The sequence below is a fragment of the Pelophylax lessonae genome, assembly GCF_965119305.1.
Source record: "Pelophylax lessonae genome assembly, chromosome: 6".
NCBI lineage: Eukaryota > Metazoa > Chordata > Amphibia > Anura > Ranidae > Pelophylax > Pelophylax lessonae.
The window spans coordinates 39,992,420-40,013,178 of record NC_138773.1 but is presented as its reverse complement, the minus strand read 5'-3'; the positions used below and the strand labels follow the sequence as shown (position 1 = coordinate 40,013,178).

At 45.0% G+C, this 20,759-nt stretch overlaps 1 protein-coding gene across 1 annotated transcript in view; it reads right to left on the bottom strand.

The window, feature by feature from the left end:
- Nucleotides 1–20,759, bottom strand: part of LOC309558540 (uncharacterized protein) — a 553,938-nt gene that overhangs the window by 31,669 nt on the left and 501,510 nt on the right. Inside the window, exon 15 of the mRNA XM_082261619.1 lies at nucleotides 4,894–5,174. Within this exon, the coding sequence (XP_082117745.1) occupies nucleotides 4,894–5,174 (281 nt within the window). The remainder of the gene's footprint in view (nucleotides 1–4,893; nucleotides 5,175–20,759) is intronic.

Below are 20,759 nucleotides of genomic sequence, written 5' to 3'. Positions count from 1 at the left end.
CAGAAGGCAGGGTGATAAGGCAAGCAAAGGACTGCATCTGTCCCCAGGGCCACAGTTTGGAGACCACTGTTCTAAACCAATATACATTTCAAAAAGTCCCCTGAGTTATATGAACTTTTATACTGGTCGCTCCTCAATAACTACCTTCAGATTTTGCAGCTCTGTATGAAAGAGTGGAGCTCTATTTAACTACAAAACCAGGTAAAAGACAACAGAGAGCACCAGCATGGTTTTAAATCCTTCTTTATTCCTGGTAAATAAAGAGACCTTTTGCACTCACAGATTAAACCTTCTGTACATTGCATGTAGGTTATCAGTGACTGAATCTTCTTATTGGGGACACATGGCCACCAAAATCAGTGGGTGAGTAGGATGAGAAGAAGTGTTTTGGATTGTCCCTCTTTCCTCCCGGTGTCCATCAACAGTCCCTGATGACGTCAAGCGTATGACAAAACCGGTCGGGTGAGTCAGACGTGACGCAACCACGCCCCCAACAGCCGGCTTCCACGATCTGCCAAACTTCAGGAGATGTTCGTTCTCTTCTAAATGTTGGCTCATTGCTTTTTATGCCTGTGATACTCATCCAAAATGTGAGTTTGATATTTTTTAACTAAATAAACGGATTGTATTTTATGGAATTACGCTATGTCCCTGTCATCCAATTTTTTATACATGCCATATGGATTCCTGATCTGAATTGGTGAGGCAACACCCTGTGGCCGTTCCTGGTATTACCATCCAATAGCTCATATAGGTCTACTCATTAATTTGAGTAACCCATTTGATCTGGTAAGCTGCCAACCTATTTTAATTCCATGGTGACCTGCACATTGGTGTTTCTTCATCTTCAACATTACTTGTGGATGTGATAGCTACTGGGACTTGTGGCTCCTTGAATCTTTCATTTAATTCACTTTATTACATCACTGAGGATTTTTGTTTGGACACAGATTTCTTTTCCATTTCTTCATTGCATGGACTCGGTTGTTTTACATATATTGGACACTATATATGTTTTATGGAATCCTTTTCACTACTATTATATATAATTTGATTGTATTTATCAACCTAAATATTTTTTTGCACAAATGTCACAATTTGTGATATCCTAATCACATGTAAATATTTGTTTAGCGCAGCACATACTACTATTAGATACTATATGGGAGTTTTTTCTATGATTCCTATGTGCTGCTGCTAGTTTTTATTTTCTAAGTCTAGCATCATTTATTAGCGTGGAATTTTTACATACTTACCAGTCCAAATGGTTGAATGGAGTCCACTTCAGAGGACCATCCCATGCCTCCACTGCCTCAGTTCAAGGCTGAAGCCCTTTCCAAATTTTGTTCATGGGTCCTCCATCATAATGTTTTTTTTTTTTTTTGGGGGGGGGGGGAGTAATCTCTAAACTTTTTTCAATGACCTTTGGGCATTTTTCAGTGTGTTAAAAGATGTGTTAACCATTACTCTGTTATTGACCTGTTACATAAGCTTATCTTTATTGTTTGAACTGCATATGAATCCTTGGAAAAGTGGACTTTGCTGCAATAAACACTTTGGATGATACTATTATATGCAGGAAATCTGGGATGTAACTATGGGGGTAGATTTACTAAAACTGGAGAGTGAAAGATCTATTGCAGCTGTGCATGGTAGCCAATCAGCTTTTAACTTCAGCTTGTTCAATTAAGCTTTGACAATAAAACCTGGAAGCTGATTGATTTCTAAACAGAGCTGCACCAGATTTTGCACTCTCGGGTTTTAGTAAATCAACCCCCATATGTCTATAAAAAGGTCTTCATGGTTTTTAATCGGTTCTGGACTGCCCACCGCCGATTTACTGTGGCAGGGCGGCCCTCCTGCATGAAACAACTTAGACCTACTGTATGTCGGTTGCGCGCCTGCAGCTAGGGGGCGAGCGTGTGCCGCCGCCGGCGCACTTCCGCCCCCACTCGGCAGTGGGGACTCCGATGCATGGGGCAGGCGGCTCCGATTGCTTCCAGCCACCCGTGATCGCTCCTCGCTGAGAGAGAAGAACGGTCGACTGTTGTAAACACACCTGACCATTCTTCTCCCTGGAATGATCACAGAGCTCCTGTGATCCTTCTATATAGAATCACAGGTCTCTATGATCATTTGACAAGCCCTGCCCCCGCCCCCCCCCCCCCCCACAGTTAGGCTGGCCATACACTATACAATTTTCTTATTCAATTTCCTTTAGATTTACCTTAAACTATGTAGTGCAAGGGCCTGCCTGACTGCATACAAATTGAAAGTGTTTAGGTTTGACCCTATATTACATGGTTTTGGTAACTCTAAAGGAAAGTTGAACAAGAAAATTGTATAGTGTATGGCCAGCCTTAGAATCACTCCCCTAGGCTCACATTTAACCCCTTGATCACCCACAGTGTTAACCCCTTCCCTGCCAGTGTCATTATTACAGTAACTGTGCATATTTTTAGCACTGATTACTGTAGTAATGTCACTGGTCCCCCCAAAAGTGTCAAAAATGTAAGTTAGGGGTCTGATCTGTCCGCCGCAATGTCACAGTCACACTAAAAATCGCAGTTTGCCTCCATTGCTCGTTAAAAAAAAAAAAACAATAAAAATGACATAAATATTTCCCGTAGATAGTAGACGCGATAACTATGGCGCAAACCAATCAAAATACGCTTATTGCGATTTTTTACCAAAAGTATGTAGCAAAAAACAAATTGGCCTAAAATGTTAAAAAATTTTGATTTTTAAATTTTTTTGGGGGAATGTCTTATAGAAGAATGTGAAAAATATATATTTTTTTTTTTTCAGAATTGCCGCTCTTTTTTTGTTTATAGCGCAAAAAAAATAAAAATCGCACAGGTGATCAAATACCAACAAAAGAAAGCTCTATTTGTGGGAAAAAAAGGACCTGAAATTTTTTCGGGTGCAGCGTCGCATGACTGTGCAATTGTTCGTTAAATAACGCAGTGCCGAATCACAAAATAGAGCCTGGTCCAGAAGTGGTTAATTAGGGAATGTTTACATGTTCTCATGTTATTTAATATGTAACAGTAAAAACTGAGTTCCTCATTACCGAAAAAAAAATATAGGCGCCAACTTATATGCCCCTTGGAGAGTGTGGGGGGGGTCCCTCTGCTGCAGAGCAGTAAGGAAAATATTACATTGTGTTTTTTTTTTTTTTTTTTGCTGATGAGGACAGTATCATATGATGTATGTGTCATAATTGTATAAATATTGTGTATTTTATTTCCATTTTTTTATGTTTTAGAATATGTTTTATATACTCTTGACTGAAATAATTTTACAAATTTGATGTCCTGAGGAAGCGGGTCATCCTGAGAAACATGTTGTAGACTAATCCATATCATCTTGACAATCATATTTCAGAGAGTTGGAAAGGTTATTATCTGACCTTTTGTTTTTTAATTTATATTGTGGTATCTATGTCTTACTGTTTTATGTGGATTGGATTAAAAAGTATTTTATTACCTATAAATGTCATAGGTGTTGGACATCCAATGGCATATTTAAAGTCCCATCAATACATGTTTGGATTTGCTTTATTTTATAATTTTGGGATGATGTCCTAGGAAGGAACTCTTAAGGCCCGTACACACGTACCGTAAATATTCGGCCAACGTCCGATCGGCCGATTGTCGGCTTGTTAGTATGATGCTTCCGACAACCGACTGCGACTTTTCGGCCGAACAAAATCTGGTCTGCATGCTATAAAATTTTTATAGGCCAACACCAGAACGGCCGATTGTTCGTCAGTCAGTACAGATTTCGGCAGACAAAAATCTGATGAGCAAGACTGGGCATGCTCAGACAAGAAAAAACACACGGAAAGTTAACCATCACATGACATCACTTCTGAAGTTGGTTGTTGTTGGCCAACAAAATTCATGTGCAGTCTTGAGCACTTTTCAACCAAAACGACAGCACTGGACAAAAGACGACCGATCGTTCGGCCGACAATCGGCACGTGTGTACGGGGCTTTAGGCCTCATGCACACTGGACATTTTCACAGCTGCTGTTTTTTATACTCCGTTCTTATCTTTGGGTGACTGTTTATAAAATTTTCATTACCTATCACTTTTTCTCTTGGTGACAATAGTCACTAGGACAGTTAGAGAATGGGGAATGCAGACAGCAATAAAAACTTGAGGGTTTAAACTAGGGATCGACTGATTATTGGCAAAGCCGATATATCGAGTGCAGATATACACTTTTCCTGATATATCGGAATCAGCCACCAAGGTGGCCGATATTGCCGATATTTCGGAAAGTGCTGTACCGGAGTGATGCCTGCAGCTAGAGGCATCACCCCGGTATCGGCGTCCATAGCCGACGGTCGGCTGTCTTGTAATGACAACCGATGCGGCTGAGAAGCCGGTCGGCTGTCATTACAAGGAGCAGGAAGGAACGTCCCCCCCTCCCGCCGCCTTCCGCGTCTTGCCCGGGTCTCCCGTCCCAACGGGAGACCCGGACAACCAGCCTTCATGACCACCGAAGACCCAATCAAAGCCGCATTCAGCTCTGATCGGGTCTCCATGTAAAAACCAGGAAGTGATGTCATGACGTCACTTCCGGGTACTCAGCGCCAGATTTAAAAAAACGTACACCATTCAAAACAGCCAAACTTGGCGGTTTTAATGCTTTTAAGTGCAGAGGAGGGGTTTGGGGTCTTTTAGACCCCCAGATCCCTCCACAAGAGTGATAAAAATAAAAAAAAATTAAATGTACGAAAGTATCGGCCAATATCGGCTGATTCCAACATACAATGGCCAAAATATTGGTATCAGCAACGAAAAAGCGATATTGGTCGATCACTAGTTTCAACACAATCCAAAAGAAAAGATTTAGCTCCAAATGTTGTCTTTTTTTCTCACCTTTTTTCAAGTCTTGGAGAAGTTCTGCTGCCACGAGTTTTTCATTGATGGCATCAAGAACTGCCAATGTCACCTCAACCCCATAGACATCCTTGTAGTAGGCTCTGATAAGATCAGCCACATCGCTCTGGTCCCTGTTTTCTAGCTGGCTCCTTGGGATCTTTCTGTACATCTGTTTGATATCAGTGTCATGTAACTTGGCCTGGAACTTCTTGAATCCATCCTTCTTCAAGTTCTCCAGAGCTGTCACCAAGACGTCCCTCACTGTTACCCTCATCTTTCTATAGGACAAATGTCACACAGTTCCTTTGCCATGTGTCTTCACTGGTCCCTTTTTCTTCCTATATCATGGATGCAACATCATGCCAGAGACTAAAAAATGAAAAAATAGGCAGCCCATGGTTAGAAATGATTAGCTTGAAGAGCGTTCTTAAAAGAAAAACGTTTCTCCATTCACTAAATCTAACTTTGGATCAGAGCAGATACATTAACCACTTAAGCCCCGGAAGATTTTACCCCCTTCCTGACCAGGGCCTATTTTGCGATTCGGCACTGCGTGACTTTAACGGATAATTGCGCGGTCGTGCGACGCTGTACCTAAACAAATTTGGCGTCCTTTTTTTCCCACAAACAGAGCTTTCTTTTGGTGGTATTTGATCACCTGTGTGATTTTTTGATCATGCGCTATAAACAAAAAAGGGCGTAAATTTTGCAAAAATAACAATATTTTTCACATTTTTTTTTTATATGAAATTCCCCCCAAAAAAATGTAAAAATCAAAATTTTTTAACATTTTAGGCCAATTTTTTTTTTTTACCATATGTTTGGTAAAAAAAAATCGCAAAACGCGTATTTTGATTGGTTTGCGCAAAAGTTATCAAGTTTACTAACAAAGGGAAAGATTTTTGTAATTTTTGTTCTTTTTTTTTTAACGCGTAATGGCAGCGATCTGCGATTTTTTTTGCGGGACTGCGACATTGCGGCGGACAGATCGGACACTTGACTGACATTTTTGACACTTTTGGGGTTACCAGTGACATTACTACAGTAATCAGTGCTATACATATGCACTGTTACTGCAAAATGACACTGGCAGTGAAAGGGTTAACTTTTTTTTTTGAGAGGGAGGGGTTATGTGTGTCCCTAGGGGCGTGTTTCTAACTGTGATTGGCTGTGGCTTGATGTGTAAGAACAGTGATCAACGGTCCTACATAGCAGAACCGTATGATCACCATTCCTACACAAGGGAGAATGACAGGCGGCTTTGTTTACATCAGCCGCCTGCCTTTCTCCCGCTGTAACGGACGATCGCGAGTGCCCGGCGGACATCGGGTCCGCCGGGCACACGCGCGGGGGGGTCCGTGACCGAGCGGGAGCACTTGCTCCCCAGAGCCTTACAGGCTAGCGACGTAGATCTACGTCGCTTTGCCTGTGAGGGGCTGACTGCCGACGTAAATCGTCGTTAAGCAGTCGGCAAGTGGTTAAAAGATAATTAAACCCAAGAACAAAAATGCAATATGTAGTGTACCAGTACTTAGATGTGGCGGCAGCATTCGTTTTCCTTTTCCAGGCAAAGTACAAAAATAGCTGTTGATCTTACCAGAAATTTGGCAATCATGTAATCTAGTGAGTTAAACTGAAAGCATAAAACAATGTTATTTTCCTTATGCAAACCACTAATCTCAGATATGTTCAAAGTCCAGTCTGGGTGACAGCTATAGGGGAGGTTTACTAAAACTGGAGCATGCAAAATCTGGTGCAGCTGTGCATAGAAACCAATCAGCTTCCAGCTTTTATTGTCAAAGCTTAAAGGGTAACTCCACTTTTGTGGGAAAAAATAGCAAATAAAAAAAAATAATATAGCGTATACAACTGTGACACAAATCATATTGTAATTGAATGTTATTAAAAATGACCTTTCCTTTTCAATCTGCAGCCGCTGTAATTTTCTGAAAATGCAATATGGCCACCTGGAGCTGTTCTGTACACAGAATGTATACTGACCACACCCCCAGAAACATCATTTCCTGCTTGTGTGATTGGCTCACTAATTTTCCCAGAAGTCTGCACTAAGATACAAGTCAGATTTCTGGCATCCCCTGCAACAAAAATGTAATTTTTGTTGAGATACTTCCAATAGGAACATGTCTAAAGGGATGCAGGCCTAGCAGATTTCCTCATTAGAGCCCTGCAGCTGCCACACATGATTGATAATTATGAAACCCCTCCCATTTGACTCACTCAGACCGCTGTTCTGTGAGAGGGGAAAATGGAGATCTTGTGCTTCTGCTAAGCAATAACATGGATCTCTGTCTTCCCACGGCTAAAGCACCTCCCCCACACAGTAAGAAAGCACTCCCTAGGACCACATTTAACCCTTTGATCACCTCTGATGTTAACTCCTTCCCTGCCAGTGTCATTAGTACAGTGACAGTGCCCTTTTTTTTTTAGCACTGACCGCTGTATTGGTGTCACTGGTCCCCAAAAACTTACTGATTTGTCCGCAGTCCCGCTAAAAATCGCTGATCACTGCCATGACTAGTAAAAAACAATAAAAAAATATAAAAATTCTATAAATGTATCCCATAGTTTGTAGACATTATCATTTTTGCGCACACCAATCAATTTACACTTATTGGGATGTTGTTGTTTTTTTTTTACCAAAAACATGTAGCAGAATACATATTGGCCTAAATTGATGAATACATTTGGTTTTTTTACATTTTTTTTATTGGATCTATTTTATAACATAAAATAAAAAATATTGTGTTTTTTTTTTTAATTTGTCGCTCTTTTTTTGTTTATAGCACAAAAAATAAAAATCACAGCGGTGATCAAATGCCACCAAAAGAAAGCTCTATTTGTGGGGGAAAAGGACACCATTTTTTGTTTGGGTACAGCGTCACACGACCTTGCAATTGACCGTTTAACCACTTGCCGACTGGTCACGTTGACCGTACTGCGGCAAAGTGGCTTGATTCCGTCCAGCGACGTAGATCTACATCGCTGGACTCTTCCCCCTGTAGGCGGCGCTCGCGTGCCGCCGGAGGCTCGCTCTCGCTGTTTTCATTCACAGCGGTAGTCGGGCCATGGGAGGAGCAGTGGCGATCGCAGCTGCTCTTCCCCGATCGTCGGGGAATCCAGTTTGGAGATCCGCCCGCTTGTGTAAACAGAGCGGGCGGATCTCCCAAGTGACAGGGAGTGACAGATCGGACTGTTCAGCATAGCTGAACCCTCGATCTGTCCCTGTGTCACTCAGTCACCTCCCCCCACACACGTCAGTAAGCACCAGGCATACATTAACCCCTCCCTCTCCAATAAAATTAACCCCTTCCCTGCCAGTCTCATTTTTACAGTAACAGTGCATATTTATAGCACTGATTACTGTAGTAATGTCACTGGTACCCCCAAAAGTGTCAAAAATGTCAGTCAAGGGTCCGATCTGTCCGCCGCAATGTCGCAGTCCCGCAAAAAAATCGCAGATCGCCGCCATTACTCGTTAAAAAAAAAACACCAAAAATGACAGAAATCTTTCCCTTAAAGCGGAGTTCCGGGCACAGAAATGATTTTTTGCTGAACATACCCCCGGGACAGTCAGGGCTAGCACATTCCACAATGGCTAGCCTCTGATCTGTCCCGGTTCGCACTTACCTTTTAGAAGAAATACTTACTTAGAAAATTTCTTCCACAGCGTTTCCATCTCTGTTGTGGGCAGCTGAAGCCGGCGCGGCCCTCTTCTCTGTCTTCTTCCGCGTCTTCGTGTCCCAGAATGCACTGCACCGGCCCCTCTCGTCACTTCCGGTGCAGCGCCGCATTCCTAAACAGCTTCTGGGCATGCCCAGAAGCTGTTTAGCAGGGGAATGCGGCGTCGCCCGGAAATGACGAGCGGGGCCGGTGCCGTCGCATTGATTCCTGGGAGCGATGACGTTTAGCTCCCAGGAATCATCGCGAGGCAGGAAGTGACGGGGTGAGCCGCGGCTCCGAGGGAGGAAGCAGTCAGAGGTGAGTATTTACGATCTTCAATAAAAAGGTGAGTAAACAAAAAAAATAAAAATAACTATCCAATTCCTTTTCAGGTGAGCTCTACCTAGCGGAGGGGCACAAAAAAAAAAAATCGTTTTTGTACCCGGAACTCCGCTTTAATTAGTAAACGCAATAACTTTTGCGCAAACCAATCAAAATACGCTTATTGTGATTTTTTTACCAAACATAGGTAGCAGAAAACAAATTGGCCAAAAATGTAAAAAAATTTAGATTTTTACATTTTTTTGGGGGGGAATTTCAAAAATGTCAAAAATATTGTTATTTTTTCAAAATAAACGCTCTTTTTTTGTTTATAGCGCAAAAAGTAAAAGTCGCACAGGTGATCAAATACCACCAAAAGAAAGCTCTGTTTGTGGGAAAAAACGGACGTAAATTTCGTTTGGGTACGGCGTCGCACGACCGAGCAATTGTTAGTTAAATTCGCACAGCGCCGAATCGCAAAAAGTGGCCTGGACATAAGACAGCAAAATCCTCCGGTGGTAAAGTGGTTAAAGTAATGCAGTGCCGTATTTCAAAAAAATGGCCTGGACAGGAAGGGGGGTAAAACCTTCCGGTGCTGAAGAGGTTAAACAATAGTGATAACGCACTAAAAACACACCATAGAATCCCCCAAGTGGATGTACTCGTATGTCCTTGGGGTTCAGTGGTAATACCGGGATGGTGGGTGCACCTACAGGCATCACCCCGGTATCATTCTTTGCAGTCGTCGATTCTGTTTCAGGCAGAAGTGATCCAATAGGCTAATTAGCCACTTGATCACTTCTGCAGGTGGCGAAAGGGGGTCCCACCCCCTCCCACCGCCGCCACCTCTCCCGGGCTCTCCGGTCCCATCGCAGCGCCCGGGAGCAATGCGGCCGGCGGCCATGAGACAGAGAGAGAGGAACTGATGTCGATCCCCACTCTCTGTAACCATGGAAACCAGGAGCGACAAGTAATTCCTCACTTCCGGTTCCGCCCCTTTGTTTACCTGGCCACCAGCGGCCAGAGAAGCAGCCGATCGTACCGATTTCAGTCAGATCGGCTGCATGGGGGGGGGGGGGGGGGGCAGAGGAGAAGTTTGGGATGTAATAGACCCCAAATTTCTCCATGAAGAGTACCTGTCACGGCTCATGCTGTCACAAGGGATGTTGTTCATCCCTTATAATAGCAATAAAGTTAGAAAGGAAAAAGTGTAAAAGAAAAAAGTTTGTAGACCTAGACAGGTGCTAGATGAAAGCATCTATTACTCCTGCTGCTTATAAGGGGAGTTTGATCTGTTAGATTTTGCCTGTCACAGGGTTCCAGGTGTGATTTACTGGGTCTGAAGGAGTGTCCCCACTGTGTCCAATGAGGGTGCTCGTTGGACAGTGGAGGAAACCTAACCAGTGACACATCATGTTTTATGGCAGTCCTAGTGGGAGGGCATTCTTGCAATGCATCCTGGGATTGACCATAAATACTGAGGGGGCATGTGACAGGGTGTCTTTGGGCGGGAAGCAGAGTCCCAGGAGGAGGTGGACGGCTGTCTCTCCTCCTGCAGTGTGTGAGGAAGGTGGTTCAGGCGGTCGGCCTAGGAACCAGGTGTGGAGCTGAGCTGCAGAGGATCCAGTGAAGCTTACAGTGCAGATGCTGGCAGAGTCTCTCGGGAAAAACAGTGTCCGTGTCCCACCTAGCCTATTGTGTTTAAGCAACCAGGGATATAGACGCCTTGCCTACAGCTTGGTGCCTCACATAAAGTCCCACCATGCGATTTTCGTGCGTTTTTGGTGGATGCAGTCTGTTTTGATTTGACCTTATTATTTTTTTCCGTAAACAGGGATGGAGACCAATAGCATGACCTGCTTGTCTCACACAAAGTCCCAAGGATATTAGGGATTGAAAGGCATTGTGCTTTACAGGCCATGCCCCATATATTAAATCCCTATTTGTCTTTATACTGCATCCACCAAGGGGATGGAGGTGCAATGCTTCTCAGCTGGTCCTTTCCAGTTTGTACCATTGTTACAACTTAGTTATATGAGTTTTTAGACAACAGACCAGTCATGGATGGGGGTGGGTTGGGGGAGGTTGGGCTGTCTCCCTCCCACCTGTTCCCCCATCCATCCATTAGCAGCCATGTGCCTCCAGTGTGGAGACACTAAATTAGAAAGTGTTAGGACTGCAGATATAACAGGGTGCCGTGAAGTGGCTCTGCAGCTTTCACATGTGTTTGCAAATGTGTCTCAACTAAACCCCTGTTCTTTGTACCAAGAGACAGGTCTACTTGGTTGGTGACAGACTGGAAGGTGAGTACATCAGACTGGGGGCTGGCTGACTTTCATGCACCTCTTTTAATCCTTCAACCTCATTTTTTTCTTGATACAGGGATGGAGACGCCGGGCACCACCTGCTGGGGTCTCACTTAAAGTCCCACCTAGGCTATTGTGTTTATGGTAACCCAGGGGAACCTGTAATCAGCAGCTCCCAAGGGAGTAGTGCTACATAATGTTTTGGGGTGGTTCTAAGTAATTTTATAATATTCTATATAAAATTTAAAAAAAACTTACATATTTACATGTAGGAGCGAAGTCTCAGAATAGGCTTGGGAAGGAGGCGGTTAAAAAACACACAAACTGCATGCATCTCACAGCATTAAGTCCCGGTTCACACTGGTGCAATGCGGGAAACCCTGCGAATCAGTGCCGGTTCCACATCGCACCAGAATTGCACACTGGTTCACACTGAGATCTGCCAACCGCTGGGGGTGTCAATGTAAAGTTAATGACACCCCCAGATTGATTCGCAGATCGCAGTGCGGACTGTGAAATGGTGCAGGAATCGGATGGAATAGATGTGAACATCCATGCAATCCGAATTCCAATGCGGACTAAAAAAAAAACTTTTGTCATGCCTCCAGCATAAGAAAATAATTAATGCTATTAAAGTTGTAATACCAATCTTGTCCACAAGATGCCACTGTGACATAGACTGTTGTAGAGTACTTTATGGTATTTCCTGTTCTCTATTGCTGGATATTAGTTCCACCCCTCTCTGAGGAAATCTCCATTTTAGAACACCTTATGGGCACAGCCAGACAGCATCTGAGGTTCCTGTGGGAAGATTCCTGAACCCCTCTTGGAAGCATCGCTGGTATGCTCAGAACTGTTGGTTACATACTCAATGCACATATTGTTTATGTTTGTATACTGACTGTATGCCTTTATATGTTTATTTACAGTTTCACCTCTATTCACAATCCTATTTACATATCCATTCTGACTTGTAACCTGTTCATGTGACCACCATTCTTCACTGGAATAAAGCCGTAAGTTACAAAAGGACTGGTTATTGCAGGATTAAAGGTTTAGCTGTATGTTGAGCTGCACACGCCTGGGGCATACGTGTAGTGAAAACAGAACAACGTTCCTGCACCATTTTGGTGCGAATGCGATGCAATTTCAGCCATACATTTTGTATGGCTGAAATCGCATCGCACAGACATCACATGCAAACTGCACAGCAATGCGGTGCGAATCACATGCGATGTCTGGCATCGCACTGGTGTGAACTGGCACTTGGTGTGAGTGCAGCCATTATTCTGTTCGCTGCCCCGGCTGAGCAACATGACATGCACAGATCAGGTGTAAGCTACGTTCTCCCAGTCTCTGACTTATTAATAACTATCAGTTCATTAGGTTATAAAACATTATTATTATTATTGATTAGAATTCTTTATTCCATACCGACCTTCACATTCCTTCCACTCCTGAGGCCTGTTAGTGAGTCGCACAGACATTCTCCATGCAGCACAAAGCTGAGGGTGTGTTACCTTTGCTGGGATTATCTTCTGGTCTGCTGCCAGATCCATCCCCATAGACTGGCCTCTTCCTATATCCTATCCCTACCCACATGGGAGGAGGTGATAGCAGATCTGCGCGCTGCAAACATACTGAAGTGTAACTATTACCATTTATGACATTTGGGGAATTCCATCTGTTACACTTCTGCAGCAAACAACCTGCTAGGACGGCCTGTTATGGTTTCTAATTAACCACTTAAACCCCGGAAGATTTTACCCCCTTCCTGACCAGGGCCTATTTTGCGATTCGGCACTGCGTGACTTTAACGGACAATTGCACGGTCGTGCGTTGCTGTACCTAAACAAATTTGATGTCCTTTTTCCCCACAAACAGAGCTTTCTTTTGGTGGTATTTGATCACCTGTGCGATTTTTTGATCATGCGCTATAAACAAAAAAAGAGCGTCAATTTTGCAAAAATAACAATATTTTTCACATTTTTTTTATATGAAATTCCCCCCCAAAAAATGTAAAAATCAAATTTTTTTTAAATTTTTAGCCGATTTGTTTTCTGCTACATATGTTTGGTAAAAAAAAATCACAATAAGCGTATTTTGATTGGTTTGCGCAAAAGTTATTGCGTTTACTAACAAAGGGAAAGATTTCTGTCATTTTTGGTGTTTTTTTTTACTAGTAATGGCGGCGATCTGCGATTTTTTTTGCGGTACTGCGATGTAAACAAAGCCGCCTGTCATTCTCCCCTGTGTAGGAATAGTGATCATACGGTTCTACTATGTAGGACCGTTGATCATTGTTCCTACACCTCAAGCCACAGCCAATCACAGTTAGAATCACGCCCCTAGGGACACACATAACCCCTCCCTCTCAAATAAAAGTTAACCCCTTCACTGCCAGTGTCATTTTGCAGTAACAGTGCATATATATAGCACTGATTACTGTAGTAATGTCACTGGTAACCCCAAAAGTGTCAAAAATGTCAGTCAAGGGTCCGATCTGTCCACCGCAATGTCGCAGTCCCGCAAAAAAAATTGCACATCGCTGCCATTACTCGTTAAAATAAAAAACACCAAAAATGACAAAAATCTTTCCTTTAGTTAGTAAACGCAATAACTTTTGCTCAAACCAATCAAAATACACTTATTGTGATTTTTTTTTTTTACCAAAAATATGTAGCAAAAAACAAATTGGCCTAAAATGTTAAAAAAATTAGATTTTTACATTTTTTTTTGGGGGGGGGGGAATTTCATATAAAAAATGTGAAAAATATTGCTATTTTTTCAGAATTGTCGCTTTTTTTTGTTTATAGCGCAAAAAGTAAAAATCGCACAGGTGATCAAATACCGCCAAAAGAAAGCTCTGTTTGTGGGAAAAAAATGAGGTACATTTTGTTTAGGTACAGCATCGCACGACCGCGCAATTGTCAGTTAAAGTCATGCAGTGCCGAATTGCAAAATAGGCCCTGGTCAGGAAGGGGGTAAAATCTTCCGGGGCTTAAGTGGTTAAGAGCTGGGCTCTGAGGCTGGCAGCAGGGATCTCCCTGCCATCAGCACAGTCCCGAGTCCCGGCCTGTAATGCCTCGTACACACGCAGCGATTGTTGGCCGTGAATTTTCCGGCCAACGTCCGATCGGCCAATTGTCAGCTTGTTAGTATGATGCTTCCGACAACCGACTCCGACTTTTCGGCCGAACAAAATCTGGTGTGCAGGCTATAAAATTTTTGTTGGCCGTCACCACAACACCCGATTTTCCGTCAGTCAGTACAGATTTCGGCAGACAAAAATCAGATGAGCAAGACTGGGCATGCTCAGAGAAGAAAAAACACACGGAAAGTAAACCAACACATGACATCACTTCTGAAGTTGGTTTTTGTTGGCCGAAAAAATTTGTGTGCAGTCTAGAGCACAGTTCAACCAACACAACAACACTGGACAAAAGACGGCCGATCGGTCGGCCGATAATTGTTGCGAGTGTACGAGGCATGAGAGGTGCAGTCCGCTACAATTTGGGGCTGTGATTAGGAGCAGCTCACCGGGGGATGGGAGCTCACTGACAGCTGCAGATCACAACCACATACTACAGCCAGGTAATGATGTGAAGGGGTCCGGTTCTGAACGAGAGTTACACTGGTGCTGGGTGTAGCAATAATCACAGGATAAGTGACATATAAAGTGACCGGGGCTCAGATTGGGGATAAGTTGGAGACAGGAAGCCGTATAAAGTGTAATATTGTTTTTATTAAAAATAACGGGGTAAAAAATAGTTGGGTGCTTCCATGTAAAAGGAAGAATGGCCAAAGATTAGTGAATGTCACAGCCGGCCGGGCACAGATCTCTCCCTGGTTATCTGGTGTGGTGGCAGCGGTAGTGGAGGAAGCGATGTCACCGGCTGGAGAGTTTCCGGGCCAAGTTTAGAAATTCTTGCAGTGGGCAAATCTAAGTTCATCTACTTTGCACCGACTCATTTCTATTTGGAGACACTTTATTTGCACTTATTATATATTTGTACTCATTCTATTCAGGTTTCATCCAATTCCTGGTCTTTGTATAGACGCCCTCTGGCACTGTGAATTGTATATAAAAAAGTTTACTTCTATTTATTCACTCAGCACCATCTGAGCCCCAATCACTTCATATATCACTTATGGTGTGATTATTACACTAGCACCAGCCTACTTATATACACATACTACAGCCACTCCCCCTGACACTCCCCCACAGAGAAAGCTGCTTCTGCTCCTCCTCCTTCTGCTCCTCCTCCTGCCCTCTCCACCTGTGCTTACCCCGCCCACACTCCTCGGAAGATTGAAGACCGAGAAATCCATCCATCCACCTCATCCATCCATCCACCTCATCCATCCATCCATCCGACTCATCCATCCACCTCATCCATCCATCCATCCATCCATCCACCTCATCCATCCATCCATCCGACTCATCCATCCACCTCATCCATCCATCTACCTCATCCATCCATCCACCTCATCCATCCACCTCATCCATCTCATCCATCCATCCATCCACCTCATCCATCCATCCACCTCATCCATCCATCCATCCATCCATCCATCCACCTCATCCATCCACCCACCTCATCCATCCACCCACCTCATCCATCCATCCACCTCATCCATCCATCCATCCTCATCCATCCATCCTCATCCATCCATCCACCTCATCCATCCATCCATCCACCTCATCCATCCACCCACCTCATCCATCCATCCACCTCATCCATCCACCTCATCCATCCATCCACCTCATCCATCCATCCACCTCATCCATCCATCCACCTCATCCATCCATCCATCCACCTCATCCATCCATCCATCCTCATCCATCCACCCACCTCATCCATCCATCCTCATCCATCCATCCACCTCCTCCATCCATCCATCCACCTCATCCATCCACCTCATCCATCTCATCCATCCATCCACCCATCCACCCATCCATCCATCCATCCATCCATCCATCCATCCATCCATCCATCCACCTCATCCATCCACCTCATCCATCCATCCACCTCATCCATCCACCTCATCTATCCATCCATCCACCTCATCCATCCATCCACCTCATCCATCCATCCACCTCATCTATCCATCCATCCATCCACCTCATCCATCCACCTCATCCATCCATCCATCCACCTCATCCATCCATCCATCCACCTCATCCATCCATCCACCTCATCCACCTCATCCATCCATCCACCTCATCCATCCATCCACCTCATCCATCCACCTCATCCATCCATCCATCCACCTCCTCCATCCATCCATCCACCTCATCCATCCACCTTATCCATCCATCCATCCACCTCATCCATCTATCCACCTCATCCATCCATCCATCCACCTCATCCATCCACCTCATTTATCCATCCATCCACCTCATCCATCTATCCACCTCATCCATCCATCCACCTCATCCATCCTCATCCATCCATCCATCCCATCCATCTCATCCATTCATCCATCCACCCACCTCATCCACCCACCTCATCCATCCATCCACCCCATCCACCCACCCATCCATCCATCCACCTCATCCATCCATCCACCCATCCATCCACCTCATCCATCCACCCATCCATTCATCCATCCATCCACCTCATCCATCCACCTCATCCATCCACCTCATCCATCCATCCGCCTCATCCATTCATCCACCTCATCCATCCATCCATGCACCTCATCCATCCACCTCATCTATCCATCCATCCATCTACCTCATCCATCCACCTCATCCATCCACCTCATCCATCCATCCACCTCATCCATCCACCTCATCTATCCATCCATCCACCTCATCCATCCATCCATCCACCTCATCCATCCACCTCTTCCATCCATCCATCCACCTCATCCATCCACCTCATCCATCCATCCAACCACCTCATCCATCCATCCACCTCATCCATCCATCCACCTCATCCATCCACCTCATCCATCCATCCACCTCATCCATCCATCCATCCACCTCATCCATCCATCCATCCACCTCCTCCATCCATCCATCCACCTCATCCATCCACCTTATCCATCCATCCATCCACCTCATCCATCTATCCACCTCATCCATCCATCCATCCACCTCATCCATCCACCTCATTTATCCATCCATCCACCTCATCCATCTATCCACCTCATCCATCCATCCATCCACCTCATCCATCCTCATCCATCCATCCATCCCATCCATCTCATCCATTCATCCATCCACCCACCTCATCCACCCACCTCATCCATCCATCCACCCCATCCACCCACCCATCCATCCATCCACCTCATCCATCCACCCATCCATCCACCTCATCCATCCACCCATCCATTCATCCATCCATCCACCTCATCCATCCACCTCATCCATCCACCTCATCCATCCATCCGCCTCATCCATTCATCCACCTCATCCATCCATCCATGCACCTCATCCATCCACCTCATCTATCCATCCATCCATCTACCTCATCCATCCACCTCATCCATCCACCTCATCCATCCATCCACCTCATCCATCCACCTCATCTATCCATCCATCCACCTCATCCATCCATCCATCCACCTCATCCATCCACCTCTTCCATCCATCCATCCACCTCATCCATCCACCTCATCCATCCATCCAACCACCTCATCCATCCATCCACCTCATCCATCCATCCACCTCATCCATCCACCTCATCCATCCATCCACCTCATCCATCCATCCTCCTCATCCATCCACCTCATCCATCCATCCATCCATCCATCCATCCACCCCATCCATCCATCTCATCCATCAATCCACCGCATCCATCCATCCACCTCATCCATCCATCCATCCACTTCATTCATCCATCCATCCATCCATCTCATCCATCCTCCTCATCCATCACTGAGCTGGAGCTGTTTTGCAAGGAGGAATGGGCAAAAATTCCAGTCTCTCAATGTGCAAAACTGATAGAGACATCCCCCAAGCGACTTACAGCTGTAATCGCAGCAAAAGGTGGCGCTACAAAGTATTAACTTAAGGGGGCTGAATAATTTTGCACGCCCAATTTTTTCAGTTTTTTATTTGTTAAAAAAGTTTGAAATATCCAATAAATTTCATTCCACTTCATGATTGTGTCCCACTTGTTGTTGATTCTTCACAAAAAATTACAGTTTTATATCTTTATGTTTGAAGCCTGAAATGGGGCAAAAGGTTGCAAAGTTCAAGGGGGCCGAATACTTTTGCAAGGCACTGTATATATATATATATAAAATGTTTGGGGGGATCTAAATAATTTTCTAACTAAAAATATAGATTTTAAACAAGTGTCAGAAATGGACTCGGTCCAGAAGTGGGTAAAGAGCGTTCATTTTTTGCCCAGTTCACACGGAATGACTGTAAGTGCAAATTTTCTGGCCCAATGGCTATGCAATTTTTTTATAATAGGCTGCAAAGTGTTGGAGATCCCCTGTGTGCAGACCTGGAGAATGAAAGAATGAATGAATACTCTTAGCAGGGGGGTGTTTCTTGTACAAAGTTTCCGGATGGGAGGAATGCCAGAAGCTCGGCTCTTCCTTTTGGAAAGTGAAAGCAGAATGTGAAATTTGTAACCTCGCCCCTCACAAAGCCTCCATGCCGCAGTGATGAATTTTCCGGTAATTCTGCTGCTTCTCCTATGGCAGACTTGTAAGTAGTCATTATTATTTACATTGGACATTTAGAGGAGGCTGTGGATGTTCATGTAGCTGCAGGGACTTCATATAATATATAGTAAGGGTCTCTGTTCTGCTCAGGGATGGCGGAGCTCTAAAATCCTGACTGTACTAAAACTATTTCCATACCTCCCAACAGTCCCTAATTTCGAGGGACTGTCCCTGATTTGGAACAAAGTCCCTCTTTCTTACTCATTTGTCCTTCATTTCGGTCTGATCTATAAAACTACAGTATCTCACAAAAGTGAGTGCACCCCTCACATTTTTGTAAATATTTTATTCTATCTTTTCATGTGACAACACTGAAGAAATGACACTTTGCTACAATGTAAAGTAGTGAGTGTACAGCTTGTATAACAGTGCAAATCTGTCCCCTCAAAATAACTCAACACACAGCCATTAATGTCTAAACCACTGGCAACAAAAGTGAGTACACCCCTAAGTGGGAATGTCCAAATTGGGCCTAAAGTGTCAATATTTTATGTTGACCACCAGTGGCGGCTGGTACTCAAAAGTTTTGGGGGGACACAAACAAAAAAATGTAATAGGCAGTGCTTTGCGGCAAAAAATGCTGTAAAAAATTGTGTGACTTGAGGTCACAACAGTGTGAAAGAGGCCTTCAGTAATCAAGGTATAGTGTGCCCCCTTTCAATGCCGAGTGACCAGCGTGCCCCTTTTCAATGCCGAGTGACCAGCGTGCCCCCTTTCAATGCAGAGTGACCAGCGTTCCCCCTTTCAATGCAGAGTGACCAGCGTTCCCCCTTTCAATGCAGAGTGACCAGCGTGCCCCCTTTCAATGCAGAGAAGCCAGCGTGCCCCCTTTCAATGCAGAGAGGCCAGCGTGCCCCCTTTCAATGCAGAGTGACCAGCGTGCCCCCTTTCAATGCAGAGTGACCAGCGTGCCCCCTTTCAATGCAGAGTGACCAGCGTGCCCCCTTTCAATGCAGAGAGACCAGCGTGCCCCCATCTATGCAGTAACCAGCATTCCCCCTTCAATGCAGTGACCAGTGTGCCCCTTTCAATGCAGAGTGACCAGCGTGCCCCCTTCAATGCAGTGACCAGCGAGCCCCCTTTCAATGCAGAGTGACCAGCGTGCCCCCTTTCAATGCAAAGAGACCAGCGTGCCCCCTTTCAATGCAGTGACCAGCGTGCCCCCCTTCAATGCAGAGTGACCAGCGTGCCCCCTTTCAATGCAGAGTGACCAGCGTGCCCCCTTTCAATGCAGAGTGACCAGCGTGCCCCCTTTCAATGCAGAGTGACCAGCGTGCCCCCTTTCAATGCAGAGTGACCAGCGTGCCCCCTTCAATGCAGTGACCAGCGTGCCCCCTTTCAATGCAGTGACCAGCGTGCCCCCTTTCAATGCAGTGACCAGCGTGCCCCCATCAGTGCAGTGACCAGCGTGCCCCCTTTCAATGCAGTGACCAGCGTGCCCCCTTTCAATGCAGTGACCAGCGTGCCCCCTTTCAATGCAGTGACCAGCGTGCCCCCTTTCAATGCAGTGACCAGCGTGCCTCCTTTCAATGCAGAGTGACCAGCGTGCCCCCATCAATGCAGTGACCAGCATGCCATGCCCGCTTCAATGCAGAGAGACTTACCTGCAGCGGTGGTTTCTCCTCAGTCCCCCGCGTCTCCTCAAGTCCTCCACACTCGGCCAATGGCATGTGTTCGCCTTTCGGCCAATCAGGCCTCTGGCTCTAATCAGGTGATTAAAAAAAACCCCCATTGAACTCCATGCGTCCGGCGCCCCGCATGTAGATTAGATTAGATTAGCCCCCTTTCAATGCAGAGTGACCAGCATGCCCCCTTTCAATGCAGAGTGACCAGCATGCCCCCTTTCAATGCTGAGTGACCAGCGTG